The following is a 20,382-nucleotide window of genomic DNA, read 5'->3' as shown; positions in this document are numbered from 1 at the left end:
TATTTGGAAGTAACAGATCTGCAATGGAGCAAATTATTCAACACAACAGTGGTGGCAGTTTCCTCATAGCAGGCAAGTTGGGGCACCTAATCTGCAAGAGTTGAAGGGAATCTGTCACCCCCTGGGACGTAACTAACCTATTAATATGGGCGTACAGGTGATAGAAATGTAAATCTATACTTACCTGTATGATTCTTATTAATAGTTTTGATTTTTGAAATTTTATACTATGACTTTATGGTAATGATTTCTCCAGGCTCCGGGCCCATGAGGCATACAGGTATGAATAGATTTACATTTCTATCAGCTTTAAGCCCATATTAACAGGTTAGTTACGTTGCAGGGGGTGACAGATTTCCTTTAAATAAGGTTGCAGTGTTAGCCAGGTTTGGAGATTTGTAGTGAAAGACTATGGGATCAGCCAGGCTGGGGCATGTCAGTAAGGTAGTAGCTAGTGAGAGCTCCCTTACATTTTTCACAAGAGTGCAGTTAGGGTACAGTGGCACAACGTAACCCATTGACCCGTGAGTACCTGTACTAGTATGATGGAAGCCCTCAGTGCAACCTGTGTTGCATACGCAAGTAATGTGCCACCATCCAGAATCACTAAGAATGTGACTCTGTGTTGTGCAGAAGAAAAAGTCAATCATTGTTCCTGCTACCCTTTGTATATAACTTCTAATGTCAGTAAACAAGACTTTGTTTTTGCAAAGCCGTCTGGTTTCTTCATCAGGAAGTTAAAGGGGTCCAGGACCACACAAATAGTGGCAGAATTCCATCGGAAGGTGTTCGCAGCAGAAACATGACCGCACACACACACCTAGGTACCCCTATGTAAAGTGTTTAGGGAGGTGGAAGAGATGTCGGTCAAGTTCCCCCACCCCTTACAGGTACATGGATCAATATCCAATAAAAACACTTTATGCTGATAACCGTAGGAACACAGTCAGGGGCGGGCTGGGCCAGGTGGCAGAGGGGCAATTGCCCCCCAGGCCGGTCCTCCAGCAGCAGTTTTGGGCCGCCCAGCCGTCAGCCATCGCCTGTGCCACCTGACGGCAATACTGCCGCGGCCACTCTCCTCTGCACGCACCCTCCCATCAGGACGTGCGGCCTGCTGGGAGAGTGCGCAGCCTGCTGGGAGGGCATGTGCAGAGAAGAGTGGCCACGGCGCTAGTGAAAGAAGGATGGCTCATGGGCCCACAGGTAAGTAGGGATCAGTGTTGGAATGGCAAAGGTGAGTATTTATTTATTTTTTTAATATGGGGCCACTATACTGTAAGGAGCACTATGCGGGGCCATACATACAGTACGAAGCAGGAGCACTATGCGGGGTCATGTATACAGTACGGAGCACTATGCGGGGCCATGTATACAGTACGGAGCACTATGCAGGGCCATATATACAGTACGGAGCACTGTGAGGCCATATATACAGTATGGAGCACGATGTGGGGCCGTGCATACAGTACGGAGCACTATGTGGAGCCATACATACAGTACGGGGCACCATGTGGGGCCGTGTATACAGTATGGAGCACTATGCGGGGCCATGTATACAGTACGGAGCACTATGGAGGGCCATATATACAGTACAGAGCACCATGTGGGCCATGTATACAGTACGGAGCACTATGCGGCGCCATGCATACAGTATGGAGCACTATGCGGGGCCATATATACAGTACAGAGCGCTATGCGGGGCCATTATACAGTACGGGGCACTATGCAGGGCCATTATACAGTACGGAGCACTATGCAGGGCCATTATACAGTACGGAGCACTGTGTGGGGCCATTATACAGTACGGTGCACTATGCAGGGCCATATATACAGTACGGAGCACTATGTGGGGCCATATATACAGTATGGAGTGCTATGCGGGGCCATTATACAGTATGGGGCACTATGCGGGGTCATTATACAGTACAGAGCACTATGTGGGGCCATATATACAGTACGGAGCACCATGCGGGGCCATATATAGAGTACGGAGCACTATGCGGTGCCATTATACAGTACAGAGCACTATGTGGGGGCCATTATTCTGTATGGAGGACTATGTGGGGCCCATTATTCTGTATGGAGGACTATGTGGGGCCCATTATTCTGTATGGAGGACTATGTGGGGCCCATTATACTGTATGGAGGACTATGTGGGGCCATTATACTGTATAGAGGACTATGTGGGGCCCATTATACTGTATGGAGGACTATGTGGGGCCATTATACTGTATAGAGGACTATGTGGGGTGATTATTCTGTATGGAGGACTCTTTGTGGCCATTATACTGTATGGAGGACTCTTTGTGGGCATTATACTGTATGGAGGGCTATGTGGGGATTACAGTTGGAGAACCATACTGTGATGGGGTCACCATTCTTTGTTGGGGGGATTGAGGGAGAGGGGTACAGTAGGGTCATACTGTGAGTGTGGAGGAATTTACTGTGTTTGGGGGCACTTTTGTTTGCATCATACATTATCTGTTTCATTCAAGGATTTTTATCCTGTGTTAAATTACATATTTAAATTAGGCCATTAGGCCATATACTTTTTACTGCTTTTACATAACATATTATAATATTCCACTATAATTTTTAAATGAATTGTTATATTTGATAACGAAAAACTTCCTCAATTGTAGACACTTATTTAATAAATATCAAGGTTGGTCTGCGACTTTGTCCAAGCTTTGAACTTTGGGCCTCTGTGTATTTGAATTTTACATTCTTGGCTTTAAAGGGAACCTGTCACATACTATCTACACTGCCCCCATTGCTTTGTTAGTGATGCAATGTGCATCACTAACAAGCTTTTTTCATTAAAATCGGTGGTATTATAATGATTTTATGACATTATATACACTTTGCCCTACCTGCTCGTTTTCATCATAGGGATGTGATTCTATCATTCATTCAGGGGCGGCGCCGCATTCAGTCACTGCTGGCACCACCCACGTGTTTGAATATTGCTCTCGGCAAGAGCTATTATTGTGGGGCGGATGCGCATTTCTAAATGTCCGGTGCTGGTCCCGCTCCTGCGCAGTGAGGCTGTGTCACTGCTCATGGGCCACTGCTGTATGCTTGCCCCCTGGGCCAAATTTGCCAGCCCCTGAACACAGTGATATTAGGGGTGAGATGCAAAAAAGATAACTTAGGCTTCCACAGAAGAAGGGCGTGAATTTTGATGAATTTTTATTAAATAGTGTTATACTATTTAACTTCCTTTATACACACTTGAATTAAATGTCTACAGGCCCAAATGATCAGCTTCAGGCTACTCATTAATCAGCGTACCTTGTCCCTCTGCAAGGATGTCAAACCCAAAATTAACAACTTGGAAAAAGTCGCTGGCCAACCTTGATATTTATTAAAAAATATCTACAATTGAGGAAGTTTTTAGTTATCATGAAATATAATGATGAACCTTTCCATATGGAAACAAACTTAAAGGGGTTTTCCCATGAACAAAGTACATTTTAATTAATAGATCTTAAGAATCAAATCACATGACTGGAGCATTGGGTATAGAAATCATGGGGCCCCGTAGCAGTTCTAATTGACCCCCCCCCCAAAAAAAAACCTTACTACTCGGTGGGGTTACAGAAGAGCATATCTCACAACTTTGCAGCCCTTACAAAGTAATTCTCCTCCTATTGCTCTAGATTTCCCTTTCATTGCCCCCATAAAGTATGATGCAAACAAAAGTGCCCCCCAAACACAGTATATCTCCACAGTGAATTCCTCTACAGTATGCGTCACACACACAGTACGCTCCACACACACAACCATGCCAATACAGTTGACAGTTGGAAGCACGATTACGTACCCGAGGCGGTACCAGCATCACGGGCCAAATAGAATCACCCTGCAGGCCAGAGTTTGACATGTATGCTCTACTGCATATGGTTATCCAGATTTTGCATGTCTAAACAATTAAGAGTTGGCACCAAGTAACTTACTGACTTCATTACTGTCATAGAATAAAGTTCTATAATATCTCATTAATTTTATTTTTTTTTCTATACATTAGTTCAATTCATTACATCTACAGTATGGCTTTGAAATTCAGCAATAATTAGCAGTGATTTTTCAAGCCAACATTCCAGGAGATAATAAAGTATCATTTACTAGATAAATTAGACATATGTTCTAGAACCTTAGAGACAAGGCATTGGGGGTACACCCATGTTTCCATAGTAGATACTTTGATGTTTGAAGCTTCTGAAACGCAGAAGTATGAAAGATTGACACCTTAATATTTAATAGAAATATATTAAAATGGACTGAATTAATGTACTGGCACTATTCCATTTTAATACTACACATCACAGATCCTGAAATGAGATTATATTCCATATCTACAATTATTAGCCAAGTTTCTTACTTGTAATGATTGCCAGTGGGGATTCTGTGACAAAGCCACATGCCACAGATGTCTCAGATTTAAATCAAAAGAGTAGTTTCGATGTTGTGCACAAATTTTACTTTCCAACGTGAGCTCACCAAAAGTAAAAAATGGGTATGGCCAATTTAAATTTGGCATGGCTCCAAAAGTACTAGACAGTTGTATTAAATGGACATTTCCAATAGGTTTTAAGCATAGATAGGGGATAACATTGATTTTTTTTAAGTCCAACTGTTGTGAACCCCAGCTATCCCGTGATCTGGTTTTTGAAAACTCTGGTTTGCAGAGTCCCATTCTAATGTGGCTCTGTCAGTGGTCAACTGGCAGCACTAAAACTGGCTACCATGGACAGGTTTGGGCAAAACACTGTTTACCAGATTCGAGGGGATATCATGGCATTCACCATTTAACCCCTATTCAGGAATATGGACACAGGGGCCTCTGGGGTGGGGCCATGGAGTAAGCTGCTGGCCAGTGGTTCAGGCTGAACGGAGTGGTCAGGTTGCTGGGTCAGAAATAGGGAGCAGAGAAAATAGACAATTACAAGAGTAGTCAGTAAACAGGCTGAGGTCAAAACAAGAAACAAATACTGGAAACAGGAGCCGAGCACACAGGTCTGAACCAAAGGAGAACACGGCTACATCTGGCAGCTTCTAGCTAAATGCTGGGTGCTTTAGTAAGGTTTGGTGCTTTCCAATTGGCTGAAGCAAGGAGATGATTACTTCAGGTGGATAGTACACATACCCATACTGCCAGACTGGACGGAACTACAGGTCCCAGCCACCCTAATGTTAGTGGTTGGACACAGCCTGTGCCTCCCAGAGCTTCTGGTTCTGAAATCTCCATCATCAGCAGTATCTTGTGACAGAAGCAGACGTTGCAGAACCAGGTCCCGGAGAAGATGCAACACCTGTCTTGAGAGGAGCAAAGATACCATTGTTCTGTGACACCCCAGGGGTCTGGTTGTCACAGTGATAGAGATATTACGTCTGAGAGCAGGTGGGAGGTCCTTTGGTCAGGGATCCTGTGCATGCCACACCTCCTGCCCAGCCTTGGGAGGGGAAGAACTTCCCCTGTATAAACCCGGGGCTGAGGCAGGGTTAGTGAGTCCAGGAAGAGTAGAGACAAGAGCAGCATAGGAAGCAGCAGAGTCACAAGGAGTCAGGGGCTGGCAGCTAAAGAGCTCGCCCTGACTAAGAAGATTCTTTACCGGACCCGGAGTCCGAGGCTGTGGGGACTAACTTCTACCCAGCAGCAGAATCCGTCAGGCAGGGGATTTCAGGTCCCCTGGCCCAGAAGCCCGAAGGCCCGGTCACACGCGTGGGACCAGCACCGCCATCGTGGAGCGGAAGCCATTAGAAGGCCCCGAGTCACCGGCCATACGGGTGAGCACCACACGGTACACTCAGGGACGTGGGCTACTTACATCAGCTTCTAGCAAGGTAGCCAGAAGAGTACAGTCAGCTTGGGAGGCCTAAAACTACGCCTGGCCAGGGGAGATCCCATCTGCTCAAGGACTGACCAGGCCCCGTTCGCTAGCAAGTACTCCGGGAGGGTCTATCGTTGTTACCAGTAAAGACCCTGAACGCTACCATACCGTCTCTGAGTGGTTCCTGCTACCCCCATCATCCACGTCGGCTGCCCTGAGGCCATACCCCTCCCATTGGGGGTTATACTATCACGCTGCACCATCCTTCCACCGGCCTCAGCGGTCTGCCCTGCAGCAGCAGCCCCCTGGCTGCATTCAACGGGTGGCGTAGTCATCAACCATTTTCTACCGCTAACAGACTGCCGTCCAGTTTGACTCCCTGGGCACGGACCGGGTCACCGCCACGAGACTACAACCCTAAACAGATCCGGCTCCGGGTAAGCTCCCGCGTGCGCAACGCAGCGCGACACAGGCCCAGGGGCGCGTCAACTTTGGCGTAGTCGGCAGGATCACGTGCCCGCAACCACCGGGTACTGCGTGCCTGAAAAGCAAAGACTGTTCAAACTTACCAGTGGTGAAGATTCCCGCCATCGGTGAAGATTCCCGCCATCCGGCGCCATCTTCAGCCTTCTTCCCGCCATCGGTGAAGTTTCCCGCCATCCGGCGCCATCTTCAGCCTTCTTCCCGCCATCCGTGGAGTTTTCCCGCCATTGGACGCCATCTTGAGGACGCCGCGCGGGAAGAAGAGGGGCGTGGACTCCGAAAGCGCGCGAGAACTGAAGCCCCGCCTCACGTCCGGACGTTGCGTAAGGTCCTGGAAGGAGCCCAGCAGACGCCGACGTCACAGGAGCGCGACGGAAGGTCCTCAACCCTGACGATCCACTGCGGAGCCGCGGCCTACGGAACAGGATCATCGCAAGGTAGGCCACGGTCCACTAGGGGGGAGGAAGATGTCGGATACGGAGGAGAGCTCCACTGCCTCAACCCCCGCCAGCGCTACCGCTGTTGCAGTTATGCCCTTCACCATGCCCTATATCCCGGGAGCAGCTTGGCTACCCCAGTACTCAGGGGAGTCACATACCCTGCATGACTTTAGAGAAAAGCTGGATAGCCTCTTCCAGGTGTACCCCCTCACAGAAGAGCAAAAAGTGAGCATCCTGGTGGCCCAACTAACTGGGGCAGCCAAAAGGGAAGTAAAATCCTGGCCACCTGGGAGGAAGACTGTCGCAGGGATACTAACCCGGCTGAAGGACACTTTTGATACCCGCACCTCAGCCGAGATTAAACTTAGATTCTACGGGTGCAAGCAGCGAGCGCATGAGAGTATAAGGGACTATGCACTCAACCTACAAGAGGCCCTGAGGGCCATTAAGCAGACCGACCCTAATGGAGTGGGAAACGAGGACAGGCTGTTGACCGAACAATTTATAGAGGGTTTATATTGCAATGCCCACCGCACCCAGTTGCGGGCAATGGCCTTACAGGACCCTCATCTAGAATTTGCACAGTTCAAGGACAGAGCCATCCGGGTGCTCCGAGAACCGGCACCAGGTGGCGTTGTGACCCACAGACGCCCCACTACCACTTACTACCAGGAGGCGGCGCCCTTGTCAGCAGGGCCTGTGGGAGCTGATGCGCAGGCTTTGGACAATGACCCGGCTCCAGACCTACACCATCAGGTCCAAGAGCTAGCTAAAAGCGTTGCTGCGCTAACCCGAACTGTGCAGTCTTTACAGGTTTCCACTCCAGGGAAGATCCAGCTGGCATCCGGACCGGAGGACATCCCGTGGCGTCGACCAAGGAGGACCCCACCGGCCAGAGGAAGACCCAGTGACCGATACAGCGAGGACGGACGACCCATCTGCCGCCGCTGCAATCAACCCGGACATATGGAAAGGTACTGTTCTTTAAACGGGCACAACCTGGGGTAGAGGGCCAACCCCCAGGAAAAAGATCACCAGGCCCATCGAACTGGCGCGACAGATATGTGGGAGGACGTCCAGTCTTGCCTGTGGTACTGGATGGCATTCCCATGAGTGCCCTACTGGACACCGGGTCACAGGTCACCACCATCCCGTACGTGCTCTTCAAGCAGTACTGGAATGACTCGGATATTACCCGCTACCCTGACGACGACTTGAGTATCATCGCCAGCAATGGTCAGCCCGTGCCACAGATCGGATTTAAAGAGGTGACCATCAAAATTGGTAGAGTCGAACTGGCCGCACAGGGACTGATCATTGTAGATATTGACAAACATGAGAGTCACCCAAAAATAACTCTAGGAACTAATGTAATTGAAAATTGTCTTGCAGAGGTGATTTTCCTTTTACAGCAGGTTGCCAAGAATGCCAGCTCCGGCGAGCAGCGGGTGCTCCAGAAAGAGATCCGGGCACTGATGCAACGGCAACAAGTGGAACTCTCCGGCGGTGAGATTGGTAGCGTAAGAATGTGTGACCCTTTTCCTATTGCCATGCCCCCAAAAAGTGAAATGATGATTTGGTGCCGGGCAGCTATTGGTCTGAGAGGTAGAGATTACCAGGCAATGGTAGAACCAGTTTACTCAGACAGTAGGCCCACCATTTTGACAGCACGGGGGGTGGTCAATGTACGCCATGGGAGGGTGCCCGTTCGCATAATAAATATCGGGGAGAGGGAAGTGTACCTGCCCCGGTATGCCACGCTAGCCAAATTATATACCACTAATCAAAATTCTATACAATCTGTGGAACCCTTGCCTCCATCTCACCCGGAGGAAGGTAACGGCTCTAAGAAAGACATGGAGGACTGGTGTCAGCAACTACATCTGGGTACTGACTCCACTCCCTCACACCAGAAACAAGGAGTCTATCGGGTGGTTCAAGAGTATGAGAGAGTGTTTAGTAAACACCCGTTAGACTTCGGGCGAGTCAAGGGGGTAGAACACCGCATCCCCACGGGAGATCATCCTCCCATAAAAGAGAGGTATCGACCCGTACCCCCTGCACATTACCAACACGCCAAGGGGATGCTTAGAGACATGAAGGAGGCTGGGGTAATCCGGGATAGCTGTAGCCCCTGGGCAGCCCCACTAGTTTTAGTCAAAAAGAAAGACAACACCATGAGGATGTGTGTAGATTACCGGAAAATCAACCGTATCACACACAAGGATGCGTACCCCTTACCAAGGATAGAGGAGTCATTGGCTGCTTTAAGATCTGCTAACTTCTTCTCTACCTTGGATCTCACTAGCGGGTACTGGCAGGTTCCTGTAGCAGAGGCGGACCGGGAGAAGACCGCATTCACCACCCCGATGGGACTTAGCGAGTTCACCTGCATGCCGTTCGGACTCTGCAACGCCCCAGGAACCTTCCAACGATTAATGGAGTGCTGTCTGGGCCACAGAAACTTCGAGACGGTCCTGTTGTACCTGGACGATGTCATCGTATACTCCAAAACTTATGAGGACCACCTGAAACACCTGGCGGAGGTGTTCGAAGCTCTGGCGAGTTACGGCCTAAAGGTGAAACCCTCCAAGTGTCACCTCCTGAAACCAAAGGTGCAATACCTGGGACACGTGGTGAGCGCTGACGGAGTGGCTCCCGACCCCGATAAGATCACCGCAATCAAAGGATGGCCAAGCCCTTCCAGCGTAAAAGAAGTGCGGCAGTTCCTAGGGTTGGTAGGCTACTACCGAAGGTTTATTCCCGGTTTCACCAAAAAGGCGGCGCCTATGCAGGACCTCCTGATAGGCCAGTCCCGGAAGGCCAAGAACCAGAAGCCGCCCTTCAAATGGGAAGAGCTAGAGGAAGAGTCCTTCCGCCAGCTGAAGATGGCCCTCACGGGGGATGAAATCTTGGCGTATCCGGACTATAGCCAGCCCTTCATCCTCTACACCGACGCCAGTAACGTCGGGCTAGGAGCCGTACTGTCCCAGATTCAGCAGGGGAAAGAGCGAGTAATCGCCTATGCCAGCCGAAAACTGCGACCCACCGAAAGGAATCCCGAGAATTATAGCTCATTTAAGCTAGAGTTCCTGGCCGTGGTATGGGCAGTCACCGAGCGCTTTAAGCATTACCTCGCTTCTTCCCGGTTCACCGTATACACGGATAACAACCCGCTGACACACCTGGACACGGCAAGACTCGGTGCCCTGGAGCAGAGGTGGATGGCCCGTCTGTCCAACTACGAGTTCACAATTAAATACCGGGCAGGGCGCTCCAATACCAACGCGGACGCCCTGTCCAGGATGCCCAACCTGCCGGACGGAGGAGAAGATCCGGAGGGACTGGAAGAAGTTGAACTCCCTGCGTTCCACCGTCATGGGACTATCCAGTATTCCCACCGGGTAAGGAGTAAGCAGGCTGCTACGTTGAACCCCTTACCTCACTACAACTGGGCGGAAACGCAAGACAGCGACCCTGCCGTCCGACTGGTGAAGGAGATGCTGACTCGCCCGGAGGCTAGCCTGGAATCAGACGCTCCAGAGGAAGCCAAACAACTATGGGCAGAGAAGAGTCGACTGTTCCTTTACAAGGGGAAGTTGTGCCGCAGAATGGTTAACTCCAGGACGCATGAACTACTCTGGCAAGTAGTGGTGCCACGAAGAGACGCAGCCATGGTGATGGAGGCATACCACGACGGAGCTGGACACTTCGGGTGGAAAAAGCTGGAGTTCCTGCTGCGCGAGCGGTTCCACTGGGTAGGCATGAGGGGAACCATCGAGAAGTGGTGCAGAGACTGTGGCCCGTGCAATCTGAGAAGGAAGGACCGGGCCAGCCAGAAGACTCCCCTGCAGTCCATCGTCACCCGGCAACCGTTGGAACTGGTAGCCTTGGATCATGTAAAACTGACCCCCAGCAGAAGTGGTTACGTCTACGCGTTAACCATCGTGGATCATTACTCCCGGTTTCTGGTTGTCGTCCCCGTCAAGGACTTAACGGCTCGAACAGCAGCTAGAGCCTTCCAGCAGCACTTTTGCCGTCCACACGGGTACCCGGACCAAGTGCTGACGGACCAGGGACCTGCCTTTGAAGCGGAGGTCTTCCAGGAATTCTGCAATCTGTATGGCTGCCGGAAGATAAGGACGACACCCTACCATCCGCAAACTAATGGACTTTGTGAGAAAATGAACCAGGTGGTAATGGATCTTCTAAAAACGTTGCCCCTGGAAGAACGCAGTCTGTGGCCTGAGAAGTTGCCCGATCTGGTGGACCTATACAACCACATCCCGGTAGGTTCCACCAACTGTACCCCGGCTTACCTAATGAGGGCAAGACCTGGTAAGTTACCTGTTGACCTGGAAATGGGAGTCCTGACGCCCGAGGACACTTCACCAGAAACAGACTGGGACACAGAGAGGCAGCAGCAGTACCGTAAAGTACAGGAGAGCGTGGAGCGAAGTCTCTGTCAGGCTAGGGAAAGACAAGAGAAGACTTACAACCAGTATGCTCCCGCTGTTCCCCTGGTACCCGGAGAGCAGGTCTTGAAGAGGAAGAGACGGCTCCACAAGTTGGACGACCAGTGGGAGAAGGACCCGTACACCGTACTGCCCTCAAGCCACGAGAACCCGAAGGTCTGTACCATCAGTAAAGACGGAGGGGAAACCACAGCCATTGTATCCCGGGACCACCTGAAGAAGTGCCCCGAACAACTGAGGAACCCTGAGGAGGAACAGGAAGACCATCGACCCGTGGAAGAAAGGGAAGATATGGTTAGTACCGTGCTCGGGGACTTCCCTCGGTCTTGGACTCAAGTCAATGGTGCAGTTGTGGTACCCGTACTCACCTTCCTCCAACCATCATCCCAAGAACCTACGGAGCAACGGGTAGAGCTGGAAGAGCAGCCGGTCCAGGAGGCAGAAGACTCCACCCAAGCGGAACAGGAGAATCCACCCTCTGCTTATAGTGAGCCTGCCGTACCCCTAGTGAGACAAAGAGCCGGTAGACAGCTGCCCAGTTTACCCTTGACAGCTCCTACACCCTGTAGTTCAGGGCCAGACAGTCAGCTCCGTAGGTCCACTAGGGCCACTAGAGGCCAGTTACCCGCACGTTGGAGGATCTAAATGTTTAAGTTGTTTTACAATGTTTACCTGTTTATTGTTGCTTGTGTATAATTTTGTGTTTCTAGTTATTTTTAGGAAACCTTGGTGGATTTACCGGGAATCCTTTGTATATAGTTGGAGCGTAACCCAGGATGGACTAGAGACTGTTAAGGACTCGGGGTAGGACAGACCCCTACCTGGTTACGTCTCCCTGTGTTGGTGAAATGGACACCTTTGCTTTTCTTCATAGACTGCACCCGGTTGCGGACATCCGTGACCATCTTATTGTGTTTCCTTATTGTATTTTATTGTTCTTTGATATACCTTGTTATATTTTTCTAAAAAGTGTTTAGTCCCGGAGTACTAAATTTCACTAGGGGGGAGTGTGACACCCCAGGGGTCTGGTTGTCACAGTGATAGAGATATTACGTCTGAGAGCAGGTGGGAGGTCCTTTGGTCAGGGATCCTGTGCATGCCACACCTCCTGCCCAGCCTTGGGAGGGGAAGAACTTCCCCTGTATAAACCCGGGGCTGAGGCAGGGTTAGTGAGTCCAGGAAGAGTAGAGACAAGAGCAGCATAGGAAGCAGCAGAGTCACAAGGAGTCAGGGGCTGGCAGCTAAAGAGCTCGCCCTGACTAAGAAGATTCTTTACCGGACCCGGAGTCCGAGGCTGTGGGGACTAACTTCTACCCAGCAGCAGAATCCGTCAGGCAGGGGATTTCAGGTCCCCTGGCCCAGAAGCCCGAAGGCCCGGTCACACGCGTGGGACCAGCACCGCCATCGTGGAGCGGAAGCCATTAGAAGGCCCCGAGTCACCGGCCATACGGGTGAGCACCACACGGTACACTCAGGGACGTGGGCTACTTACATCAGCTTCTAGCAAGGTAGCCAGAAGAGTACAGTCAGCTTGGGAGGCCTAAAACTACGCCTGGCCAGGGGAGATCCCATCTGCTCAAGGACTGACCAGGCCCCGTTCGCTAGCAAGTACTCCGGGAGGGTCTATCGTTGTTACCAGTAAAGACCCTGAACGCTACCATACCGTCTCTGAGTGGTTCCTGCTACCCCCATCATCCACGTCGGCTGCCCTGAGGCCATACCCCTCCCATTGGGGGTTATACTATCACGCTGCACCATCCTTCCACCGGCCTCAGCGGTCTGCCCTGCAGCAGCAGCCCCCTGGCTGCATTCAACGGGTGGCGTAGTCATCAACCATTTTCTACCGCTAACAGACTGCCGTCCAGTTTGACTCCCTGGGCACGGACCGGGTCACCGCCACGAGACTACAACCCTAAACAGATCCGGCTCCGGGTAAGCTCCCGCGTGCGCAACGCAGCGCGACACAGGCCCAGGGGCGCGTCAGTTCAACCTCAGCTCCATTCAATGGGACTGACATAAATAACTGAGCACTGTATTCCACTATCTGCAGAAGTCCTACAGACATTGAACGGAGCAGAGGTCCAGCATAGGCACCTCTGCTCCATTCAAGATGGGGCCCAGTTCTTGGAATCCAGAGTCCCATTCTCTGAGGTCAGATCCCTGATCATTAAGTTATTTCCTTTTCCATGGACAGGGGGCAATTTTTGATTATATGAATAGAAGAAAACCAGAAAATAATGCATTTTAAGAGCAAATCTACTTCTGGACTTCAGGAGTTTGACTAAATTGAATTTAGATTTCCATTGTGTTTTATGATGATAGAAAGTCGGTTCCATAGACCCAACAGTGATTCAGGTCTTAAGGCCAGTATAATCAGGGATATCTACCACTATCAGCATTTACGTTACAGTTTACCCTGCAGGAATAGCAGTGCACTATGCCAACCCTGGCATTACCCTGAAGGACTGCTGGGCTTCGGCATAATACTGCAGGTGTGATTTTTTTTTCCTGTTGTATTTAGATGCTTGATATATCTGAATAGAACAGATTACATAAATGATGGGTCATTCAAAGGCAGACGCATTCTGGGCACATAGCATTCAGCACTTACAGAGCAAATCCATCCTAATCTGGCAGAACCTTGCAGGTATAAAAAGAGAATAAGCTTGGATTCCTAAACACGTATACGCAATTTATACACTTCTAATGACAATAGATTCATGACGAGGCATCTGTATCTGTGGGATTTACTTCACGTAGCTATCAAGTGCACCCTGTATCATTACATATGCATGTATTTTCATGGTATCCCAAAATACCAAGCTGTATTTATGATCTGTCGTTTCTCAGAATACACCTCAATGTGTATTTTTAATTATCAACCATGCCGTGAAATGGCATGATACATGATATAATGAATGGGTTACTCTCACTCTAAAGTAAACCATAGTTTAGACGACATTTTTGTGGGAACCTCACACTATATCCTTATGCAATGAAAAATAGCTGTTATATAAAATAAGTACCAGTTTTCCTCTGGTATGTCCGTAGCGGATTTACTATACTATAAACAGACACAGGACAAAACCGTAGATTATTCTACTGTACTGGATGATGCAGTATACTACTGAAATGTTAGCATTCTAGTAACCCCTCTATGTCATCTTGGAAATGTAAGCACTACTTGTGCCCTTTATACAATGAAAAGGAAAACAACTTTCTAAATTACATTTTAAATTCTTTTCTACTTTCTGTCAATGAATTAAAAATATTTTTTATATACACAGTGCCTTGAAAACGTATTCATACCCCATGAACTTTTCCAAATTTTTTCATGTTACAACTTACAACCACAAACGTAATTTTTTTTTATTGGGATTTTATGTGATATACCAATTGCTAAGTAGCAAGTATTTGTGAAGTATAAAGGAAATTATATACAGTTTTCTAAATATTTAAAAAATATAAATCTGAAAATTGAGACGTGCATTTGTATTCAGCCCCCATGAGTCAATACTTTGTAGGACCACTTTTAGTTGCAATGAGTGCTGCAGGTTTTTGGGGTATTTCTCTACCAACTTTGAACATCTAAAAACTGTAATTTTAACCCATTCTTTGCAAACTATTTCTAGCTCAGTGAGAATGGATGGAGGTGTCTGTGAACAGCAATTTTCAAATCTTGTCACAGATTCTCAATGGGATTTAGGTCTGGACTGTGACTGGGTTATTGAAACACATGAATATGTTTTGCTCTGAAAAAATCCATTGTAGCTTTGACATAATATTTAGGGTCATTGGCCTGCTAGGAGGCGAACCTACGACCCAGTCTCCAGTCTTTTGCAGCCTCTAATAGGTTTTCCTACAGGATTGTCTTCTATTTAGTTCCATACATCTTTACATCAACTCTGACTAGCTTCCCTGTCCCTACTGAAGGAAAGCGTCCCCACAGCATGATGTTGCCACCACCATGCTTGACGGAGGGGATAGTGTTTCCAGGGTGATAAGCAGCGTTAGTTTTCAGCCACACGTTGCATTTTGCATTTAGCTCAAAAAGTTCTACTTTTGGTCTCGTCTGACTAGAGCACTTTCTTCCACATGCTATGTAGGAGACACAGCTAGCATGTAGAAGAAGGTGCTTTTTTTGCTTTTCCCTAGACAATTTTGCTTATCCTGATGTTTTAGACAGATTCATGAACTGTGAATTTTACCTTATGTTGTGTTTTCTAGTGCAACTCGCTCCATTCCCTGACTAATAGAGTATTTACTTTGACTCATTTTAAGACAACCGTGCAACTTTTTAAAGTATTTGAGACTTTTGTTGCTAAAAAGTTGCAATAACTGTTAAAGGCAAAAATAAAGTGCGTGTTTTATTTTGCTACAAATTAATGAACCGCATCCGCCATTTTGAAGAATTTGGTGCAAAAAACTAAAAAAAGTAGAAAAATAAAAGTGACTTCAATAAATCGCAAATGATGAATTGGGGACATAGTTTAAAAATATATTTGGTTATATTAAAGGGATGGTCTGAAGCTAGCACTGATTTAATCCCAAATGTATATCTATTTAAAGATATACATTCAAATCGATAAGTCTGCAGTCACTCTGTGTTCGCCGGTTTCTGAGACAGAAACGGAGGGTATGTATGAGCTTATACATACTCCAGATCAGAAGCCATCTAGTGGGCGTGTATTCAACGAGGCTGCGCCTCGTCTAGAATCATAAAAGTGAAGAGTTGGAAGGGACCTCCAGGATCATCTGGTCCAACCCCCTGCGCAATGCAGGATTCACTAAACCATCTCAGACAGATGTCTGTCCAGCCTCTGTTTGAAGACTTCCATTGAAGGAGAACTCACCACCTCTCGTGGCAGCCTGTTCCACTCGTTAATCACCCTCACTGTCAAAAAGTTTTTTCTAATATCTAATCTGTGTCTTCTCCCATTCAGTTTCATCCCATTGCTTCGGGTAACGCGGCCATCCAGTGGACGTGGCTGACTAGAGGGCATGGTCTCGCTTCATAGAAGTGTATGGAAACGAGGCCGCGCCCAATGGCAAGCAGCATAAACAACTCATACATACCCTCCACTCCTGATTGAGAAACCGGCATATCCTTTCATCACACAGTGCGTGTGGTGGGGGGATTCATAAGTCTGCAGTCACACAGAGTGACAAATGGTGCAGCTACATGCATGCGCGAGTGATGAACTGCTCTATTAAACATCCTGTTTACATGATCAAGTAGGGCGATGGAATGAGGGGGAAATCAAACAATGAGATATCCATGAATGTGCCCAGTAATCATACATTTATCACCTATCCTTTGGATAATTAATAAATGCATTTAGTTGCAAAATATATCCTCCAACTTTTTCAGTTGGTTATATTTGTTACAGATTTTCAGCCTCTTGAAATTATTTATTTTCTTTTATTCACTGACAAATAGGACAGAACTTAAAAACAATAAGAACATTGAATTACAAAATATATCTCACAGTTCCATAACATTTAATTATACAATTATTAAACTTTACTCACATTAAACCAGAACCACACACTTAGACCTTTAGGTCTAAGAATGTATACACCAGGTGCATGAAAAGTTAGACCCGGTAGATAAACTACTATTTTGACACAGATCCAAAAGTTATAGTAAGTTACAAAAACCATAAAGACTGCTAAGACCAAGTACTGTCCTCCCAAGTGTTTACTGTGCAAATAATTCATATCCAACATAATTATTATGAAGGGGAACATTTGTGTCCATCCTATATTTTCATAGCACCAACATGTTTTGCAGTGTTGTACAAAGAATGCATTCATACTCACAAGTAAAAGGAGCTCAAAAGAGCTTACAGTCTAATTTCCCCACCACATACAGGAACTCATTTTCCACGCAACCACTTAACCTGTCAGTTATATTTCTGGGCTGCGAGAAATTCACATGAACAAACAGAGGACATGTAAATATCAGAAAAGTGGGACAGCTTTCCAGACGAACACATCACCACCACAAATGTCCTTCTCTGTGTTCTACAATCTAGGATACCTGGCCATTTGCTAGATATTATAAAATGTAAAATATATGAGACTCTAAATTTTATCTGAATCCATAAAAATGTTTCTTGGTTTCTTTTCAGATATTTCCCTTTTTCCTATGATGAAGGAGAAGATTACTGCTGTTCTGTTGGGTAAGTGTTCGAAAAAACTCTGTTTAAAGAAATGGTTAAATGGTTTGTCCGAGACTTTAACATTGATGGCATATGCTTCAAATAGGTCATCAATGTCTTATCAGTGAGGGTGCGACACCCTGCAGCCCCCCCAATCAACTGTTCCCAGCGGCCCGAACTGTTCAATTGTGCAAGAGATTTAACTTAATACTGGCTTTTGCCAAGCACTGCACATCAGTCCCCTACTGATTTGTATAGGGGGCAAATATGCAGTAGTCAGCTGCTACTGCTATACAGATTGTAACATCGGCGTCTCTGCCCCCTGACAGGCAGAGACGCCGTCCCCCTTACCGCCGCGCTCCTGGCCCGGCGTCTTCTGGCTCTCCTGCTGCTGCCGGCACGCGCAGCTTCCCGGGCACTGTGCTTAGGGCAAGCGCGCGCTCCCTCCCTCTTAAAGGGGCCGTGCGCGCCGTCCTAAGGAGTCCCCGGCCAATGGCCGGAGGACTTCCCATATAAAAGGCACCTCCTACAAAATGGAGGTGCCCGTGCAAGGTTGTAGCTCAGTGTACTAACTCTGCTTCAGCCCTCAGGTCTCGCTGCTAGCCTGACTACCAGTCCAGTCTGCCAGCCTGACTACCAGTCCAGTCCGCTAGCCTGACTACCACTCTCCAGCCCGACGGTCTGCCTACGGACCAAACCCGCCAGTCTGTCTATGGGCCAGGCTTGCCTGCCTACCCGGAGAACGTACCAGTTACCTGCCCTGCCTACCAGCCTGCCTACCTGGAGGCTCCTGCCAGTTACCCGTGTTGTCTGCCAGTCGGTCTACCCGGATCACCCGTCAGCATGCCTGCCGTGCTCATCTGCTGCACCGGTCAGTCCCTGCCTTCTGACCCGTGGGAGTCACCTGCTCTCATACAAGGACTGGTCCAGAGTAGCACCTAGTCCCTCTGCTCGGTCCTTCCCTGGTTCACGGAGTCGATTGAGCCGCCGTGCGACCTTGGTCATTCCGAGTTGATACCTAGTTACGCCCCTCTGGTCCCTCCTTGCACCGCAGCACTGAGGTTCCAACACCCGGATCCGTAACACAGTTGACAGAGCTGTGCAGCTCCGCAACTGAGCAGCTCCGGCCGCCGACACCAGAAGCATCTGATCAGTGAGGGTTCCTGGGAGTCTCATCACGACAGATCAGACATTGATGACCTATCCTAAGTTCCAGATAGCCCTATTATTCAGTGGTGCACTGCTCCCCAGCCTACCAGATTCTTATTTCCCAGAGGTCAGTGGGCTTCTGATTGAACGGACCAGTGGCATGGTTGTGCCGTTGGCCCAAATTGTGCTCTCTTCAAGGCTACAAGTAGAGGCGACTTCGGAGGAACACAGAGGCACTGAAGCTGGCCAAACCCAGCAATTGGAAAGAGCTTGTAAGCACTGTGCTTCTTGCTTTGGAGACCAAAAGCTGCTTATAGACTGCAGTGGTGGCTGGTAGCCTAGGAAATGAGCAGTAAACAATAGAATTAAAAATTCCCTCCGTTTTGAGAACGGAAACTATTTTTACTAAGAGGTAAATTGCTTCCTTTATAATTTCTTTGGAACTTTACCCATTAAAGAACTTGAAATTAATCCTTTAAATTGAACCTGTCAGGTGATTGTAGCTGCTCCAAACACCACAGGAAATAGCCATTAGGGACAGACTCCCGAATTCCAGATATCTAGGTTTTAGTCTTAAATGAGCAGCATTTCAGAGAAATCATAGATTAAACGGAAACTTGGAAATTGTAGGCTGAGTAGACTGGTCACGGGGGTAAGTCCTGGAAATCTCTGTCCCTCCTGGCTTTGCTTCATTGACCGGTATCTTCCTACATGTGAATAAGGAGAGACATATCAGTCTAGGCCAGTGGGATATCATCGATCAGACTATTCTGTTTGAGACCCTCCCCTACTAGCAAGAACAGCAGCTCCTGCCATGGATGAGTTGGCGCTTCATATTGGTGTCAAGTAGTGCTACTTTTCCCCTGCAGCAGACTCCGTTATTTAGACATGCTTTTACTGATTCATATACATAACCACTAGCAGATATTCCAAGTATGCGATCAGCTGAAATAACTTTTTATTTTCTGATTTCTGATTCATATAACAAGCTTTTAATATAGAATATTACCGCAAAAGTCACTTCTTTTTTCACTCGCAATGAATTATATTTTAATGCATTACTGAGTACAACAGGTTAAGCACAATTAATCAAAATTTTTAACATACAATTGACAATAGAACTAAGACAGATTTTTATAGTTTTATGCATTTGTAACCTCTATTTCCTTTTTTTCTTACAGTTTTGATTCTGACATGTACATGTGTATCTTCTAAGAAGAACAGAAAGAATAAACGTATGTAATATTTTTTAACTTCTACAGTGCCACCTAGTGGTCTTATTGATGTAAGGCAAGGCTGGTTATTTTTGCCATAGTAATGTGACAGTGTGTATAACGAAGTGCTTGTTATACACAATTTATCTTCTCATCATCAAGCCACAATCATATGGGGATTGGTTTTCAATTGGACGAGGCGGACTGACTGGTTTGGGCAGATACTTCTCCATCAGCAGAATTTTGGGAAAAGGAAAACTTGTGAAAGTAATAATAAGCAACTCTTTAAACAGTTCAAGACCAGGCCATTTTACTCACTGCCTGACCAAGCACATTTTTGGGGCTTTTCGTACATGCAGTAGAAAGAGCTGGAAAAATTTATCCAGAATTCAATTTAACGGTATTTTCATACTCTCATCTTTTATTTTTTGCCGATATCAGATTATATCTGTGGTAAAATATGTGTTTGTTTTATGACTTTTTTATAACTTTATTTTTTTATGACTACTAAATTACTTATTAAAATGTGCTCCCTTTCCATTTTATTTATGTTGGAGGGACTAGTAACAGCGATTTGGATTGGCTGTAGCTTTTTTTTATTTATTTATTTTCCTGCTATTTAT

The 20,382-nt window shown here is 47.4% G+C and overlaps 1 protein-coding gene across 3 annotated transcripts in view; it reads left to right on the top strand.

Moving 5' to 3' along the window:
- VIT (vitrin) overlaps positions 1 to 20,382 on the top strand; it is a 326,453-nt gene that overhangs the window by 171,802 nt on the left and 134,269 nt on the right. For all 3 annotated transcript variants that reach the window (XM_073672665.1, XM_073672664.1, XM_073672663.1), the window contains exons 2-3: positions 17,367 to 17,417; positions 19,727 to 19,780. In XM_073672665.1, the coding sequence (XP_073528766.1) occupies positions 17,384 to 17,417; positions 19,727 to 19,780 (88 nt within the window). In that variant the 5' untranslated portion in view covers positions 17,367 to 17,383. The remainder of the gene's footprint in view (positions 1 to 17,366; positions 17,418 to 19,726; positions 19,781 to 20,382) is intronic.

The sequence above is a fragment of the Phyllobates terribilis genome, unplaced genomic scaffold, assembly GCF_046119375.1.
Source record: "Phyllobates terribilis strain yellow unplaced genomic scaffold, ASM4611937v1 Scaffold_3__8_contigs__length_932513732, whole genome shotgun sequence".
NCBI lineage: Eukaryota > Metazoa > Chordata > Amphibia > Anura > Dendrobatidae > Phyllobates > Phyllobates terribilis.
This window is presented reverse-complemented; position numbering and strand designations above follow the sequence as displayed.